This window comes from Myxine glutinosa, chromosome 2, assembly GCF_964187855.1.
Source record: "Myxine glutinosa chromosome 2, kmMyxGlut1.1, whole genome shotgun sequence".
Lineage (NCBI taxonomy): Eukaryota > Metazoa > Chordata > Myxini > Myxiniformes > Myxinidae > Myxine > Myxine glutinosa.
In genome coordinates, this window is record NC_136262.1 from 194,008,504 (window position 1) to 194,027,954 (window position 19,451).

Genomic DNA, 19,451 nt, shown 5'->3' on the forward strand with positions numbered 1-19,451 from the left:
TCGATAACATCGTTAGACGACACATTGAGTGCAAATGGTGCACGCAGAGGAGAGGCCCGAAACCCTGAAAACGAGAGACCGTGTGTATTGCGCCGCCTGAAGGCGCGATCCGGTACTGCACGTCATTGCGCATGTCCGCGTCGACGCTTTCTTCTTCTTCTTCTTCATGTCCTCGTTGTGGTCTTATTCTTCTTCTTCTTCATACATTTGCTCGGGCCATGTCGGCTCTTCTTAAGCATTCACGGGTTTACGACAGATCTATCCACATCTTCAATTTCATTGCACAATAATTTTGGTTGACCTTTTCTTCAGCAGAAGCGCATTCTCTTAGTCTTAACTAACCATTGACACGAAATTAGAAGAAAAGGCCAAAAAGGACGTCATTTCATAGGAGCCTCCACTTCACAAAAGACAGTGGTTCCCTCAACAACGGAAGAAGAACGTATATTGTGACGTTTAATAGAACTGCCATGGGGCGATGCGATAGTTACTAAGAACCGCGAATGAGGACAATGGCGCGACGAGGGAGATGTGTGGGCGGGGGTGATAAGATGCACCGCGCGCCCTCTTGTTAAACGATCTCTAACGGGGCCTGCGCGGAGCGATATCGTCGCTGTTGTTACGGGCGGTAAAGTAGCGCCTTGTATCCGAGGCACGGCGCGAGACGTGAGCGTGATGAGGCGCGTCGCAGCCAATGGGCGTCGAGGACGACGGCGTCTTGGCGTGATCCCTCCGCCTTCAAATGCAGCTCCGCCATACAGTATATATACATATATTTAAACAAATCCGAGACGCTGCAAAGGAAAACAAGCAGTGGGCGAATAGCGCGGTTGTGTGCGGACGGAGGGAGGGGTGATTTTATTTGAATATAAATGTGTGTACGCGCTCGAAGTGCGTACAAGAAAGGACAGCGAGGGGGACATTGGGGGAGGGAATTGGCCGTATATATAGATAGATATAAATATATAATTGTGACTGCGAACGGTTTGAGAACCGCGAGCTTCGGGGAAAGAATAATAAAAAGAAAGTCCTCGATCTTTAATTCGAATCGTTCATCCCCTTCACTCGAGCTTCCCGCAGCCACGACATGGACTACCTGAGCTGCGGATACCTGCACGAGTCCTACGAGCACACCTTCAACTCGTGGAACGACTACCTGGGTCTCAGCACATTGGTCACCAAGGGCTCGAGCCCCGCGCAGGACGGCATCCCGCCGGCCTCGCCCGACGCGCCGTCCATCTGCGAGGCCCTGCGCGCCACCCTCGGCCTCGACCCGCCGCCATCCCCGCGCTCCGCCGCGCCCGGCCCCGCGTTGCCAGGACGACCCTCTCCGGGTGCGAGACGACGCGCGCCGCCGTCGCCGCGCGCGTCCCCGCTCACCCTGGCCGTGGGGAGCTTCCACCGCGGCGCCGACTCGGACAGCCTGGGCAGCAGCTGCTACTCGGAGTCGCCTCCGCACTCGAGCCCTCGGGACGAGTTCGACATGGACGGCTCGGGAGGCTGTGGCGCCGGAGTGGGGAACGGCGGCGCGGACGACCTGAGCCCGGGTTTCTTGGCCGAGCTGGAGGAGCGTTTCTCGGTGCTGAGCCTGTTCAGCGGCGCCAGGACACCCGGGGTCCCCGGGGTCGACGTGGATGCTTGGTTCGGGGACGTCGACGCGGACGCCTTCAGCCCTCTCTTCTTCGACGTGGAACGTCGGAGCCGCAAGGTGGGCCATCCTACCTGTCCGTGCCTCTTTCCCCTCGCCCCTCATGAATTTATGTATCCTCGAATTCCCTTTTGTTTCCCTCCACGTACCGACCCGTAAACACCTCTAGCCAAGACCGGTGCTCCAATTAAACGTTTCCAAGCCCCAAAAGTCCAGGAACGCAAAACCAACTCGTTGTGTAAACGTTTTCCGTCCTCGAGTACCGATGACGTCATCGCCGCAACAGGTTCGAGTTGAATTCGAGATTTCCAGGTAACGAGCAAATCGCTGCAAGTGAAAACTATAAGTGTCCGGTAGGTGGGTCCTTTTGACCACCTTGACGGTCTCTTGGGCTCGTGCGACCGTTACCTGTTTAAAGGGAGCTCGCGCTCTATGTTACCTGCTTTGTTCCAGTGACAAGGTTCGGGTAGGGGATAATTGGGGCATTGCCCAATGGAAAGCCTCCATAAACGTTCAACCTGTTGCATATAGGTGTTTATCTACCCCGGACAGGTGCTACTGAGAGCAGAGTTTTTCAGTTGGGTCAGGGCTCTCGTTTTTAAAGGTACGTGAGATCCTTAACGTTCACGAGCACATATGACAGCCGGCTTAACCCCTCTGCCTTGCGATGAAATGTAAACCTGCTGCGAACCACCAACCTGACGGTGTTATCGTCGGGTCGGGAATCCAACCCAGACCAGACGGCTGAAAAGTGAGTACACACCACCTTTAAACCTTTGTCTCCATGAATCCACCCTGTTTGTCCCAAGGATTCGAAGGAAAACCGGATTGGGATGTAGGGAGGGGCTGCTGCAGGTGGGATGGAGGGAAGACATTTATTCAGGTGTTTATGACCTTGCGATGTTGAGTCCGACGGACAGGTTATGTCACCTGTCGTTAGTGGATTTACAGGGACGAGTTTGAGGATCGTTCTTGATGACGCGTGGAAGTGTAAAATGTTAAGGACGAGTCGGGATGGGAGATATTTGGATTTGCCCCCCTCAAAAGGCGAAGCGAGGTATACAGGTGCAGGCCATGGCTTGTGAGTCGTGCGTGATGGAACGTTTTGCGGTGTTCATTGTTTAACCACAAAGTACCTTGTTGTCCTTCCCTTCCCTCCCATCCGAGATCCATTTCCAGCCTCGGATGTTTCCACCGGTGCTCCGGAAAAAAAGAAAATTCTCCGCGAGGCTCCCTCGTGGAGTTCTCGGGTCGTTTGAGGTGCTCACCTGATTTCACTTACCTATTTCTGTCACTGCTAGACAAAGGTCTCCCTCATCAAGACCGTCAATTTGTCCAGTTTGGATCTGTTTCCTGCAACTCGGCCCAATTGAGGTGCATTAATGGGTCACGAATGCTTGCATATAGGAGCAGGTTTCGCCCCTTTTACCAATCTGAACACCCAAGCCCATCGCCCACAAACCTTTGCACTCGTTATAAATCTGTTTGGCGTTCTAACAAAGAGCAATGGCATTCCAAGGTGTGCAGCTGCAGCGGATCTTGTTTCTTGCCTGCACCCGAGGCTGGAGTTGGGTTACACAGGACGATGGCGGGTGCAAGGCCTACGCACTCATTGCTTCCCGTCCTTGCGGAGACGCATTTGCCGATTCCTTCAGTGATTTGTTTGTTGCATTTTATCCACACTTGATTTCCAAACTCGACAGTCGCACAGGATTGTGGTTTCGAGGAAGGAGGAGAGAGGGGGATCGGTGAGGTGAGAGGGCATCTTGTGGCCAAGCAACCCATAAACATGGCCGCTGGCTCAAAACGAGCCAGATGGAGCCGAAGAGCTCAGGGGGAGTCTGAGGGAACGTGTCCCAAGATTCTGCTCTTGCAGTCGTACGTGACTTGGAAATTTAACAGCCACGCGCGCTCGTATATCCTTGTCTGCATCAGATCGGAGAAACTCGGGCTTGTGCTGCAGGTGGCCACCATGGTACCCTCCAAATAACTTTGTTTAGGATTTCATGCTGTGTGCTCCCTGTAGCAGTGGGGAGGGAATGCGCTTCATTTTATAGTTCGCTCATATTGTGGAGCACACAGGGAGATGGTAAGACGGTAAGGCATTAATCGAGGACCACAGACCGTAGGGCTTCCACCTGGTGGTGTAAGGTTTCTCTAATGGTTTTTTTGTTGTTTTTTTACGAGCTGGCAGGATGTCCTGGACTCCTAGAGGTACACACACTCTCCTCTCCTCGAAGCTGTTTAGCCTGGGTTGGAATCTCAGTCGAGTTATAAACAGTCACCCTGGTGTTTCGCAGGCAGGGAGAGTCATCCATGTATGTGCCATTCATTGGATAACCCCAAACAAATGTAACTGTCAGGCTACAGGTGGGACTTCCACCACAACCCACCTTACTTCAAACATGGGTGTCATGCATGTTTGCGAAGCAACATTCCTTTGACATGGCCACATCGCAAGTGCAGACCGCAACCGTTTCAACGGCCCCTCCTGCATGGACCCCAAGCCTTCCTGGTGTGGCCTCCCCATGCAGGAGCAAACACAGGGGCTCCTCACACCACGTCCTTTGTGCGAGTGTGCCAACCCTGAACACCCGGCACGACCTCTGTGCGAGGGTGCCAATCCCAAACCCCCTACGACGCACCTGTTGCACTCTGATGTCGACCCCGAGCATCCTCTTGGCACGTTGACTCAATCCGGGAGCAGACCCTGAACTTCTCCATACGAGTCCACACTCGGACGCACCCTTTCAGCTCCTGAGCACCATGCGTGCATCATCTGGAACGGGAATAGAGTGTGGGGTTACTTCCTTAACCAGAAGCTTTTTTCTACAAGATGAAGTTGGTTTTGTTGGTGCAGGATTATAAAAAAACTGAAGCATGTAAATAGGTCAAAAGTTATAAAATAAAACTCTTGATTACATCCTAATGGATTGCTTGGCAACGCTAGCAGGTGGAGTTTATGAAAATAAGTCGAAGATAATTTATAATGTTAAAGGGTGCATCTGGAACTTATAAACTGGAGCAGAAAACCAACTGATTCTCATATTCTTGTCGGTGCTCCCACATTGCACGTCGTTAACAGCACCACCGAGTTATTATCTTCCCTTTTTGATATGTTAATGCATAATACGTTGCAAGAGAGACAGCGATTCTGTGTTTGATCTGGGTAAAACAGATGAAGAAGAAGGTATGCTGTAGTTACTGGGCAGACATAATGTTGCTGTGAAGCATAAATTCTTTTTCCAAAAAAAACTAAGTTCCGTCTCTCCGAGCCTCTTCCAATGACTGTTCCAGGGGGCGGGTCCAAGCAAGCCTCGCCCAGCTGAATGTCTACGCCCCTTTTCCTCGGGTCCTTGGGCGGAATTTCACCATCGGGTCGATGCAAAAACGCAGGGAATAATGAAATGATCGTTTCTTTTGATGTTGTGGATAATTCTTTTTTTTTTGGCAATCTCAACTGTATTTCGACAATTTTCGAACGTAGGGTGTTGTGTTCACGGTCAAATTTACCGGGACAAGGTGGTTTTTCGTTTTATCCGGGGTACGGAATAGGTTCTCAATGTTTGTTATAAACATGATGCCTGATACAGAATCCGACTGTATATGTAAACATGCAATACTAAAAAATATATTTACTGCCACACTTGACATTGTAAATGATAAATGTTTGACTTACCACTTACTGTATATGGTACGTAAACGATAAAACGCACATACACTTCTCTAAGCCTACTACCGTAAAACCAAAAAACACCCACTCCCTTGGGGAGCGATCCTACCCATGTAAGATCATCTGAGGCGCCGTTGTCTTCGGTCACCCTCTGGGCGCAGAAGTGAAGCTGCACCGGCTGACTTTTTAATGGGTATTTTAAATTTATGTCCAGTTTTTTTTCTTCTTGAAATCTCAGCTTCGAGTTACATCAGTAGACAAAATTTCAACCTTCTAGTCCACGGAGAAAGTACCAAAGTTTTATATGAGCGAGTCGGTCAGTGGTTAGAAAGAGCTATGCTTCGAGTGGAGCGCACACTCACACTGCAAGCACATGCTGGGGTGAATCCTATGCGCAGATGTAATAAGTAGCTTCATATTTGTGATTAAGTGGATTGTTCTTGCATTCTGCGAGTAGCTAAATAAATCAATAATGAGCATGTCTGTATATGTGATTAAAAAATAAATTACATGTAATGCCCACCCCCACCAGGAGAAGCGCTGTGCCATACACCTTCACCGTGGAAATTTGGTCGTCCCCGCAATCGGAACCTTCGGGATTATGAGTTATTCACCACCTAAAAGCCTTCCGTGTACACCCAGAGTACAACCACCAGTTTTTTACACTCATTCCTTGCAGCGAGCGGTTGACGAATACATAAAAGTCAAACACACAAAGAGGCATTTGTCGAATTGTCGTATGATTTCCCCTTTTCCACATGACATGTTAAAATGCATCATTAAGGAGTAAATGCAACTTTACTGACTGTTCCGGCAATGCCTTCTGCACGACTGACTGCATAATGTGACGTCACAACATGATACACTTTGGTATGAAAACGAAAAAAAGGTGCAAGGGGGTGAGAAGGGAAAGCTCCTCTAGAAGGGAAGGGGTTAACAACAGCTAATGCGGTTTAGGAGTCGTATCTGGTCTCTTGAGCGTATGTAATATGTAGACCTCTCGACGAATCCGAGTTTCACACGTTATTCTTAATCGATTGTCCTTCTGTCCCCTCCTGCAGCTCCGGGGAAAGGCTGGAGAACCGCCACGGGTTTGCGTTTTCTGTCGGAACAACGGTGAGGTGGAGGCTGTGTACGCGGCGCACGTGCTGAAGGCGCCCGACGGGCGCGTGCTGTGTCCTCGCCTGCGCGCATACACGTGCCCGCTGTGCGGGGTCAGCGGAGACCGCGCGCACACCATCAAGTACTGCCCACTGTCTCGCGAGCCTCCCCCACGCAAACCTCGCCCTTCGGCCGGACCCGCACCACCAGCAGCCCGGCGCAGGATTATGTAAGAGCGCCCTTTGACCCCAACACCGCCAGTCTACAATCGACCCATTCCGTATGACAGCCTCAGAATATGACGTAGTGCTATCATGTAGGTTGATGTGTGTGCTAATTTCTTCAACGGTTTCCCCATCTTCGAAGCAAGAGCATTATTTGAATTTCTGCTCCCACCCGAGTGTCGGTCTCGACAAAAGGTCGTCCTCGTTTCCATTTCCCAATGATTGATCCCAAACTAGGCATTAAAAATAGCGGCTTGCTTCATGTCGGGTTTCGGTGAGCTGGAGGTCCCGTCCCCCCCCACCCCGTTTTTGTAAGGATGACGAACGTGGTGCTTTTTGTATTCATGATTTGGGATGAAGCGAATGAAGTCAGCCGCAGAAGCTTTTCGGATAGAGGGAACCCGCGGCCCAACAAGTACTCGACATAACCAAACCTGCCAATCCAAGATGTCATTTGCGCTAAAGGGGGCGGTTGCATTGAAGGTTAATAGTTCAAAAAATAATAATCGGAATTTCTGCACTTAAGCTACTGAAATGGCCAGAAGTCGATCTCATAGTCCAGACTTTTCACGTGCGGCGAGTTCTACCTGCCACCATTTTCACCCGCAAGACTAATGTTGCGGAGCTTCAATTAACCGATTATTGTCCAGTGTTATTGCAATCTAAATATTTTTGTATACTGGAACATTGTATTTTCACTGCGAGGATATCTGACTTGAATCGGCTCTCGACAGTTGCCTGCTTTTTAGGGGAGGGTGGTGTGGGTGACGATTCATCAAATTTGGTTCAAACGTATTCGAATCCATTTGATTTTTGAGTCCAATTTACGCATAAGGTGCTTTTCCCCCCATCCCGATCCCGATCCTCCCCGCTCCCACGCCACCACCATTGGGAGGGTGGTGTGGGTGACGATTCATCAAATTTGGTTCAAACGTATTCGAATCCATTTGATTTTTGAGTCCAATTTACGCATAAGGTGCTTTTCCCCCCATCCCGATCCCGATCCTCCCCGCTCCCACGCCACCACCATTGGGAGAGTGGTGTGGAGTGGTGGTGTGGGTGACGATTCATCAAATTTGGTTAAAACGTATTCGAATCTATTTGATTTTTGAGTCCAATTTACGCATAAGGTGCTTTTCCCCCCATCCCGATCCCGATCCTCCCCGCTCCCACGCCACCACCATTGGGAGGGTGGTGTGGGTGGACGATTCATCAAATTTGGTTCAAACGTATTCGAATCCATTTGATTTTTGAGTCCAATTTACGCATAAGGTGCTTTTCCCCCCCATCCCGATCCTTCCCGCTCCCACGCCACCACCATTGGGAGGGTGGTGTGGAGTGGTGGTGTGGGTGACGATTCATCAAATTTGGTTCAAACGTATTCGAATCCATTTGATTTTTGAGTCCAATTTACGCATAAGGTGCTTTTCCCCCCCATCCCGATCCTCCCCGCTCCCACGCCACCACCATTGGGAGGGTGGTGTGGAGTGGTGGTGTGGGTGACGATTCATCAAATTTGGTTAAAACGTATTCGAATCCATTTGATTTTTGAGTCCAATTTACGCATAAGGTGCTTCCCCCCCCCCCCCACCCCGATCCCGATCCTCCCCGCTCCCACGCCACCACCATTTGGAGGGTGGTGTGGATGACGATTCATCAAATTTGGTTAAAACGTATTCGAATCCATTTGATTTTGGAGTCCAATTTACGCATAAGGTGCTTTCCCCCCCCCCCCCCCCCGATCCCGATCCTCCCCGCTCCCACGCCACCACCATTTGGAGGGTGGTGTGGAGTGGTGGTGTGGGTGACGATTCATCAAATTTGGTTAAAACGTATTCGAATCCATTTGATTTTGGAGTCCAATTTACGCATAAGGTGCTTTCCCCCCCCCCCCCCCCCGATCCTCCCCGCTCCCACGCCACCACCATTGACACGCCGAGTGACTGCCCGATTGTAGTTTTAAAATGGTGGAAGCACTTGAGCGACATTTCATTTCTGAAATCCTTTTCTAGCAGGGTGGAACCCAGTGTTTTTTTGGTGTTTTCTTTAGCAAAGCCTCATGGACTAATTTTTTTTCAGCAAATGGGTATCTATCTTAAACGGACGGGTGCCCATCCAAAGTCAATGTGGAAATGATGGGCAATTCATCCGTCCGGAATAGACTCGTCATTGCACCAAGAAGGCGGTGCTCGGCCCGGGCCAGAGCACAGAAGGTACCCTTAAACCCTCTAACAGCGCACTATAATTGCAACTGTACTCTTTTTCTAAATGAATGTAAATTTTTGTTTACTGTATTTTTGTTATTGACCAAAGAACTATAAAATGGAATGATGTAAAATTGTCTATTTTGAAATATTTGCTGATGGAAAATGGTTTTAAAGGCCTTTACGACTCGATCAAATAGTAATATTTTATTGATACTTTGTAATGTTTTAATCCAAGTGCTGTTACACTGCCACTTTTGGAAGCATTTTGTAGTTCCATCGTTTGTGATTTGTAGATGTAATTATTACAATGGTCAATGTGATGTAGTATGTAATAACTGTATATAATTACAATGAAAAATTAAAAATTTTAATGTATCAATTTTGTTTCTCTAAATAGCTTCAATGTTGAATGACCTATTGATATTTGCAGTAATAAACGAGTATTTGCATTTTAAAAGTGCACATTTAAAACTTGTTGCTTTATGTATGTTGTCAGGCTGCGGTACAGATGCAACGTTCTTGTACAATGATGTACTTTAAAGTACAAATAAACCATAATGTCTGTGTTCCTTCACATTTTTGACTTCCGTGGGGAAGACTGCCAGATGTCCATGCTTTGGAAATCGCAAGGGATCTTGACCGGTCGGTTTGACATGTGGGGCTTGTGCCCTGACGTGTCATGTCTTGGCGAACGCTGGATTGGTCACTCCTCTCACGGTGTGGAAATTACAACTCCAGGAAGTCAGCCATGTACAAAGTCTGGATAAGAATCAAAGCTGCAACGAGACTTCACCCACTCGCATGAAATCGCTCAATTTGATGTGATATCCAGAACATGTATAAACACCAAGGATAGTGCGAGCAGGGGCAGATACTGAAGAATCGGTTGAACTTTTCAAAAACAAGTTCTGACCCTAATTGGGTCGCTCTCGTGTACATGATGAGCTGACTGCTGTGCATCACAAAGTTTCATTTCTTCACGACAAGCTGGGAAGTTTATAAATTGTGTTTCGAGGTAATGAGATTATGCTTTATATCTGATCTAAACGTCTCGTTTCAATAATAATTGGCAAATTATTAGACCCCCACCTGCTCTTTTGGCTGCAACTCTTCTAACTCCAATCCCACAAATCTTTTAAGGGAAGGGTACAGAAAAGTTACCAAACATTCCAAGTTGCCATTCCCAGTGACCTTTGAACTTGTTTTATAAAGAACCCAGGTTCAAATCCCATACTTATACATTGTCCAATATCTACTGCCCTTATCACTAATGAAAAAAAAAAAACATCCTTAGATCAATGGAAATAAAACTAGAACGGCCCTCGGCAGTGACCGCACACCTCCGCCAGGCTGAGCAGGTTACATTTTGTATCGCACTGACAGACCGGATTTGAATTCGGACCTCAACCAAAATTTAATCGGCTTGTTCTGGTCACTAGGCAAACTCACCCACCAAGTTTTGTCATAATCAGTCCACAGTTTTAAATATATCATGCTATATATCGATTTTGGCCCCATCACTCAATGGGATGGGAAACCCTGGTGTTGGGCTAGCGGCTAGGGTGCCAGCTTCGGATTCCAAGGATCCTGGGTTCGAATCCCGGTCGATCGCTGAATTAACGCTAGGGGGGTTGACTCAGCCTGTCATCCTTCCGAGGTCGGCAAATTGAGTACCAGTACACTGGTAATTCCCTGTTTGTCGTAAAAGGTGACAAACAGGGTTGGCGGCAGGAAGGGCATCCGGCCGTAAAACATTGCTTCAAAAAGGGGACCAAAAAACAACAAAAACCACGGTCCCCGAAAAAGGTCAACCCCCGCTTTGCGGGGAAAAATGGCCTCTAAACGGTGGGTTTTTTTTTTTTACTCAATGGTGAAGGATCCACTCAATGGTGAAGGATCCACTCAATGGTGAAGAATCACTAAAAATTATTGTATTCGGATCTTCACCAAAATCGAATAAATTCGTCCTCGTCACACCCCCAACCTGTCCACCAAATCAGTCCATAACTGAGATATCCAGTTCACAAACAAACAAGGGTGAAACCATAACCTCCGTCCACCTTTGGCAGCAGAGGTAATAAAAGTCAGCCACAAACACCCACAATGACATCGAGTTTAATTCATGAATCGATTTAATTTGCTCGAATGGTTTGAAAGCCCAACAATAAATTGCTTTATTGTAACCGTCTTGGCAGAAATAGCAGCAAAGGATTTAGCAATTGCCGCAAATGGGGGGAAAAAAGGGAAATTTAATATCTGAAGAATTGCAAATGAACTTCAATCGTGTTCAAAATTACCACTTTGTTCTGGCCTAAAACCTTCAAACTACAGGTGGCTGCACATCAACACCCTCGCCCGCCATGCTGAACAGTTACAGATAATACGTCCTAATGTGGATGCATTGGAGAACGGGTTGTTCAAGTGATGCCAAATACTTGCCGAAACCTTGAGCCGCTCACGACAGACCGGTTTGATTTCGGCACATAAAACGATAAACAAACTTAAGGTTCACAATTCATCTCTTCAAGCCTCTCTGTACTTCAACAACAAACAAAAAGAAAAGTGGGGGTGGCAATTTGGTGGTGACAACACTGGGTTTACATTCCAGAATTTGTGCGTTCAAATCTAGTTTATGGCAGCAATCTTAATGATTTGGATTATAAGCGTGTCGGAAAAAATAACCCACCATATTTTCAGTAAAAACCCAACTTGCTCAGTGACGTTGAAGGGGGTTATCTGCCTACCCCATCTTATGTCTTCAAGGTCATTTAAGAGGGGTCCAAAATGCATCGATGGTCATGTGACCTTTCAATGGGCATATGAAAGGCAGCACCACCCAACATCTCTCAAATAGTTATGAGGAAGAGGTAGCAAGGGAAAAGGGAAAGAGTGTTGAGGTATGGGACAGCATCAAATATTGGGTTGTTTTTTTTACATATGAATTAATGAATGATCGTTTTAAGGCCATTTTCCCCGCTAGAGCGGGGGTTAGCCTTGCGGGCCCCATGACAATCATGGTTTCCTGTTTGAGGCAATGTTTTTATGGCCGGATGCCCTTCCTGGCGGCAACCCTTGGTCACGCTCTTACAATGCGCAGGGATACGGTGTACCTATTCTAAATCGGGGTACACACCGGGATCATTCATCCCAGCAAGCTGGTACTCAATTTGCCGACCTCGGAAGGATGACAGGCTGAGTCAACCCCCCTGGCGTTAATTCAGCGATCGACCAGGATTCGAACCCAGGATCCCCAGCCGGCACCCTAACCGCTAAGCCAACACCAGGTTATTTTACATTATATGTAAAATTTGTATGTATGTATTTTATGTATGTATTTTATGTATGTATGTATGTATGTATGTTGTATGTATGTATGTATGTTGTATGTATGTATGTTTATATGTATGTATTTTACATATTCAATATGTAAATAGTCCCATACATATCATGCAGTGGACATGTGCTTGTGATTTCACCACTTCTAAAGGCAATGCACAGCGAGTGGCCTGCAAAAGTATTCACCCCCTACCAATAATGCCACATTTAGATGAATTACAAATTATGTAAAAACAATTTATCCAAATTAACTTTTTATTCATAACTGAAAGGACCAAACCTAAGAGTTTGAAGGAGGTTACATGTCAAGAATAGCTGTAAATAACATGTACAAATCAAAATTCAATGGTTGCAAAAGTATTCAGCCCCTTAGGGTAGTACTTGGTGGAAGCACATTTTGCAGCAATGACTGCTATGAGTCTTTTTTGGGTAGGTCTCCACCAGATTTGCACAGTGAGATGGTGAAACCCCTGCCATTCTTCAGGTGAAAATAGCTCTAGTTATGCCAAGTTTGACGGCGATTCTCGATGGACTACATTCTTCAAATCTATCCATAAATGTTCAATTGGGTTCAAATCAGAACTTTACAGACACAAAAACATTTATATTCTTCATATTCAGCCACTCAAATGAGGCTTTAGCTTTGTGTTTCGGATCATTGTCTTGCTGAAATGTGAATCTCCTACCCAGTTTCAGATTCATGGCTGACGCAAGCAAGTTTTCATCAAGGATTCTCCTGTACTTTGTACCATCCATTCTTAAAGGCTTGCTAGTCCCTGCTGATGAAAAGCAGCCCCATAACATGATGCTGCACCACTAAGCTTGACAGTAAGGATGGCATTGACTGGGTGATGTACAGTGTTCGGCTTGCACCAGACGTAACACTTTGTTTTAGACCAAAAACTTTTCAAATTTTTGTCTCATCTGAACAAAAACCTCTCTACATGCCTGTAGCAGTACGATTAAGATGCTTTTTTGCAAACTCTAAATGAGCTTTTAGATGGTTTTTTTTCAGCAATGGTTCTTTCTTGCCACCTGTCCATAGAGGCCAGCTTTGTGAAGGGAACAATATATTGTTGATTGATGAACACTGACTCCCATCTCACATATAACCCTGCAGATCTTTCAGTCATTGTTAGATTTACAGTGACATCTTCAACCAGTCTCCTGCTTGCATGGCTGCTGAGTTTGGTTGGACAACCTGATCTGGGTAGTATGATACATATTCCACTTCTGAATGATGGATTTCACCGTACTCAAAAGGATAATGAGTGACTTTGAAATCTTATAACCCTCTCCTTAACGGTGCTTCTGAATATGAAAATGAATGAATGATCGTTTTAAGGCCATTTTTCCCCGCTAGAGCAGGGATTGGCCTTGAGGGCCCCATGACAATCATGGTTCCCTGTTTGAGGCGATGTTTTTATGGCCGGATGCCCTTTCTGACGCCAAAATCTGTGATCTGCTTCTCCACCACTTAATATGTCTGACTTATTTGGAAAGCTCCTGGGTCTTCATGTTTGCCTTGGATGACCAAGGGAGTTGCACTCACTTGGTCGAACATACAGGTGATACATATGGACACTTGTTTTGTAAACTTTCAAACAAAATTTGCTCCTGAAGTGATTTAGGGTTAATTAGGCAAATGGTTTGAATACTTATGCAACTGAGAATCGTCTTATTACCTCGCCGCTACCGAAGGTGGATGCAGGTTATGTTTTCACCCCTGTCTGTTTGTCTGTCTTTGAACAATATATCTCAAAAAGTTGTGGACAGAGAGTAGCATGTGTGACAAGGACGAAATTAGATTTTGGTGAAGATCCAGACAGGATAATTTTTAAAGGGAAAATTTCCCTTTCTATAATTGTATAATTGATAGGATAATTTCATCCGCAGCTCAATAGAATACTGTTCTCCCCTCTGGGCCGGTGCTCCTGCCTCGCACCTTGCTCGGCTTCACGCTGTTGAAACAAAAGCTTTCAGAATCATTGGAATCTCCCGCGATGAAGCTAACTCTGAAGGCCTTTCACTTACTCACCGCAGGCAGGTTTGGTGGTCTTTCTGTCTTCTACCGACTCCTCTCCGGCCTTGTTCCCCCAGCCCTGTCTGTGCTCTGGCCCCCAAATATTCCTACAGGTCGCACAAGATTTGCCAGCAACCCTCTTATGGTTGAACTGCCAAATCTCGGCTCTCTGCTCACCTTCACTCTTTCATTCCTCTTTTCTCCCACCTCTGGAACAAACTCCCTCACTCTCTTCAATCCTATTCCTCCCTCCAGGTCTCGAAAACAGCTGTTCACCACCATCTCTTATCTTCCCCCATCCAAAACCTTGATCTTTTCTACCCCCGCTAATTCACCCCATACACACTTTTTTGAAATTCCAACTTCTTTCGTGGAAGTCCTTGCAGTGTCCACATGTTTTGTACCTCTCCCACCTCCCCCCAAGCCCTCTCCCTCCAAGTTCTCTCAATGTCCCTGCTCTCAAATGTTGTTTGTGTCCTTCCCCTCTCTCCCCATCTTGTCTACCACTCCCCTTATTTTGTTCGATGTGTCGGTTTGACTTTTTGTGTGATTAATGTTAGCTCTTTCAAGAGCCTCGATCTTGTATTAAAAAAAATAAAAAATAAAAATAAAAATAAGGGATTCTTCACCAATGGGAGATAGGGCTAAAACCGATAAATAGCACGATATCTCAAAAAGTTATGGATGGATTTGGACAAAACTTGGTGGACAGGTTGGGTGTGTGACAAGACCGAATCGATTCGATTTTGGTGAAGATCTGAATATAGATTCGGATACGACGATTATTTAATTTTGAATTGATTCTTCACCATTGAGAGATCGGGTGAAAAGCAATAAATAACATTTTAAAAAGTTTAATGGACGACTTATGACTAAACTTGGTGGACAAGTTGGTTAGGTGACAAGAACAAGGCGATTAAATTTTGGTTCAGGTCCGAATCCAGATCTGGCCTATCAGTGGGATACAAAACAAACTGTTCAGCCTGGCGGAGTTATGCGCTCAACCGAGTGACGTTATTGTTTTTCTGTGTTAATGCAACTTATTCACATTTTATCTGCATTTCTAGCTTCATCACTTTGTAGTTTGTGAAGATTATATATAAAGTTTGATTTGAAAGCACCATGGAACAAGGAGAAAGACACAAACGTCAGAGGTTTTAGCAATTTTGTGCATGGTCAAGGTCGGCCATCTTGGACCTGATCTCGAAAAAAAATGGCATCCATATGTAAGCTATCATTCATGATCTGTGTGCCAAGTTTGAACAAGATCAGTAAATGGATGTCTGAGAAATGGTTGCGGATGCACGCACGCACGGGCGGATGAGACCCAATCCATACACACCCTTTTCAGACTAATCCAATGGGGGCCAATAAGCTCAAATGACATCAAAATGTGAAAACTTTGGAGGGGGTGAATACTTTTGCAGGCCACTATAATATTCTGCAAGTCATATTGCAAAATGTTGAAAATGGCAAGGAAGTTACATTGGTGACGACTTCGAAAAGCAGGGACAAACACTGAACCAAATTTTTGAAGCAAATAAACCTCAACATGTGAACTTAGTTCAAGAAGGGGGCTTCTGAAGTCATAGCAGCTGTTGCAAACCCAAGGTGTCATCAATATATAATCTGTATTTAATTGACGATTCAAAGAAAGTACTTCAGGTGCATGTCTTATGGAAGTGAACTATATCATCCAAAGTGCACCATTCGCTGGCACAACCACTTGGATATTTGACTGAAACATGCCCCTTTTCACCGAGGACCCAAAAATCAACAGGTGTTCAAAGTTGAATGGGCAGGCCTGAAGGCAAGGTCAACAAACCAAATAAAGCAGGTGGAGGGAGGGGGGTATAGTTTGACTTGGTGGTGGGCGGCTGGAATGGGGGTGCAATCAAACAACCACCACCCACATCCAAGCAGCACCAGAAAAGCTAAACAGGCTTAAGACTTTAATCCCAATTTTTTGGCCAAGTGGTAATTAAACACACGTGTGAAGAACATCAGAAAACAAAGGAATCCTATGGTCTAAACCACACTACTAACTAATGAATGGTTAAAATAAAGATAACAAAAGCAGAAATCAATAAATTCATGAAGTTGGAGTTTCTGGCAAGTAAAACGTAATATAGGAGCAATAAAGACGAAAAGACAAAAGGCAGATTAACGGCGAACTGTCGTCCACCCATCCTCATCTGGTTGACTGCGTGTAGGTTTCTTGGAGGGACCTTCACGCACCTCCTTGCGTGCCGGAGCTTTGTCGGCGTCTTGGGCTTGGGGCGGTACCCGACGAGGTGCTTGCCTCTCCTCACGGGTTTCTTGAGTAGAGCGCCGCCACCGGCCTGCTTCTGAACGAGACAATGTGGGAAAATGAGAGAGATAATGCGACTTGGCAATCACATAAGATGTTAAATAACAAGACAAGATGTTAAATCCAAAGCTTTAAAAAATGTATTTAAATAATCAAACCAAGACTGATAGGTCACATGAGAGTGTGCATGAGTGAGAAAAGAGACAAGCAGAAGAAAGAAAACATCAGATGCTTGTAACTTGAGTTATGATCTGCAAAATGATGTTCAAAGGTGACATGAACTTACCTGTTGACCCCAAAATTGAATAAGTTCATCTTTGTATCGCAGACCATACCCGTGCCAAGTTTGATTGAAATCCCTTTTGCGGTTCACAAGTTATTGTGGTGACAGATTTTCAATGACAGGTCACATAGCCATATACCTTTTGAACCCAAAACCCAATCAGTTCATCCATGGATCATAGTACATACTTGCACCATGTTTGATAAAGTAAAATCAATCGGTGATTCACAAGTTACTGAAAATGTGCACACACACGGACACAGCCAGACGGACAACCCATAAACATAATGCCTTCGGCTGTGGAGGCATAAAAAAAAAATCTTCAGCCAGAACATTATGAACAATTAAGGATGCAAACAAACAAACAAACCTAAAAAGGCAAAAGTGTTTTGGGTTTATACTTTGAGGTCAAGTAGTCGAGTAATAATATCTACCGTCATCTCCTTCCGTGTGCTGGGAAGGACCACCGCGTTCTTCTCCATCACCAGTCCGGCCTGAAAATCCTCCACCTTGGCGGGAATCGGTATCTTCACCTTGGCGGTTACGCTCCACTGGAACATCTCTCCGCTTTGGCTTGTCATCACTCGTGGGTCGACGCCAGACAACACCTTCATCACTGTTGCACACAGGACCATGATTGTTTAAGGTACAAGCCGGAAAGTAGGCAAGCATTGTTACCATTATAATCATCAACAAACTGCAAGCGACCACTTCCGATTCCGGATGCCTTCATGTGTGATGCTGGTTCAAGAGTTCCTCCCTCCAATTTATCAAACCTGAGTTTTCCCGGACAAGATCCATTGGGGCTCACCGTTTTATTTTCATTATTGTGTTGCTGGTCGTGTTTTCGTCCAATATTCCGTATCAAACCATACCCCGTCGTGTTAATTTGGCAAATTTGCGTCCCTGTTAAACTCAGGCTTACTCTCCTAAGTCTTGTATAGTTGGCATGTTGCTTCTGTCTCTGCTTTGACCCCATGTGCTTCGTTTCTTTTCTCCCAATAATCGTCATCTCTGATCCCTCAGCTTGATCCTTTTCCCTCAAAGCTCTTAAGTATTTAAAAAAAAAAAAAAAAAAAAAAAAAAAAAAACCACGAAGTTAATTTTTCATGCACAGTTCCTGCTTCATTCTCAATCCCGTCTCTTTTCAATATCCCCAAACTGAATCTTCATCTAATGAAACGTGAAATCTTAAAATGCCTCTATCCTTAATACTCCATCGGGAACAACCCGTACATCGGGAACCCGTACATCGAGAACCCGTACATTATTCTGCTTCATCACAATCTCTTCCTCTTTTTTGTTTTGTTGTAGGTTGTACCGTCCTCCAAACATTGACAATTTCATTTACATCTCTCTCATGATCACCTTCCTCTTGGGCATATTACTAAGTTGACTTCCTCCATCGTGAAAAGAAGCATGACCTTGACACACCTGAACTCTTATCCACCGACAAGGTCTTCATCCACAGCTTGGAGTATTGCTTTCCCCTTTGGGTTGGCACACCTGCCTCACACCTTGCTCAGCCCGACGCAGTAAAAACCAAGACCTTCAAGATCATTGTAATCTCCCGTAATGAAGCTCGGTCTCTGATCTTTTCATTTTCACATCAGAGGTCTGTCTCCCACTGCCTCCTTTTTGGTCTTGCACCCTCTGCTTTTCCCACACCATGTCCCCATGCCCCCCTCACAGTTTTCTGCAGGATGCACAATGTCTACCATCAACACCTTTCTGGTAAAACTCCCAAAATCCACAATCACTGCTCACTTCCACTCACTCTTTCCTCTTTTCTTGTTCTTGTGGAATCAACGTCCACATTCTCTTCAATCTCATTCTTCCCTCAAGGTTTTCTAGACAGCTTTTCACCACCATCTTATATCATTCACCATCGAAAACCATTTTTAAACCACACTAATCCTCCTCAAGCCTACTTTCCACATTTCCAGTTTTTCCTTCCGGAGAGTTTGCTTCTATATCCACCTTATCCACACAATGCACCATCTACTCCTCCCTACACCAATTATTTGTTAAAGTCTCCCTCACTTATTTCCCTTCAACCCCACTGTTGTGTGTTTCCCCCTCTCCTTCTGCTGTTCATGTGTGTTTGTGCACTTGTGTAACAGTGTGTCTCCTCCATAACTCCAACACCATGAAACCTAGCGGTCCGAAACTTTGCCTTCACACTAAGGGAACTCTAGGGAGTGCATGAATGAAAGCTGGGTATTTGGGTAAGTTTACACACTATTTTTGAAGATCATTAACTCATCTCAACATGAACTGAAACGGCACTCCAACGTCGTGACGTCGACCGATATGTCTCTGCCAACATTATTACCTCATTATACACACTTGTACCAAGTTTGAGTTAAATCCCTTCATCTGTTCTCACATTTCACATTTTTACCTGACATGACTTCTGATGCCAAAATTGAATCATATATGCAGCAGTTTGCAACAAGCTAAACATTTGCATTTAGTCAGTGAGAAGAAAGTATCTATTATGAATGGCATAACCTAATGTGCACATTAATTGGGGTAAATTGAAGTAGGATTGTAAATTCAATTGATTCATAAGAATTGTAGACCCCCCTGAAAATGTGGGTATAGACAACCTTTCTGTGAAGTTTGGTTCAGAACTTACTGAG

The 19,451-nt window shown here is 45.6% G+C and overlaps 2 protein-coding genes across 3 annotated transcripts in view; one reads left to right on the top strand and one right to left on the bottom strand.

Annotated features, from left to right (window-relative positions):
• Positions 1–790: 790 nt before the first annotated feature.
• NANOS1 (nanos C2HC-type zinc finger 1) lies at positions 791–9,427 on the top strand. The gene is made up of 2 exons (XM_068106536.2): positions 791–1,708; positions 6,383–9,427. The coding sequence occupies exons 1-2, from the start codon at positions 1,088–1,090 to the stop codon at positions 6,653–6,655; spliced, it is 894 nt and encodes a 297-aa protein (XP_067962637.1). The 5' UTR covers positions 791–1,087; the 3' UTR covers positions 6,656–9,427.
• A 6,397-nt stretch (positions 9,428–15,824) lies between these two features.
• The window catches only part of EIF3A (eukaryotic translation initiation factor 3 subunit A), a 180,961-nt gene continuing 177,334 nt past the window's right edge, over positions 15,825–19,451 (bottom strand). Inside the window, exons 21-22 of one of the 2 annotated variants that reach the window (XM_068106527.2) lie at positions 17,241–17,422; positions 15,825–16,557 (exon numbers count right to left, since the gene is read on the bottom strand). In XM_068106527.2, coding sequence (XP_067962628.1) covers positions 16,376–16,557; positions 17,241–17,422 — 364 coding nt within the window. In that variant the 3' untranslated portion in view covers positions 15,825–16,375. Of the gene's footprint in view, positions 16,561–17,240; positions 17,423–19,451 lie in introns of both variants that reach the window. The other variant, XM_068106526.2, reaches the window with a different exon arrangement.

Excerpts from the sequence above, each read along its gene's own strand:
- NANOS1 (XM_068106536.2), top strand. The coding sequence starts at position 1,088 with ATGGACTACCTGAGCTGCGGATACCTGCACGAGTCCTACGAGCACACC. Across the intron at positions 1,709-6,382 it reads TGGAACGTCGGAGCCGCAAG|CTCCGGGGAAAGGCTGGAGA; the intron begins GTGGGCCATCCT and ends CCCCTCCTGCAG.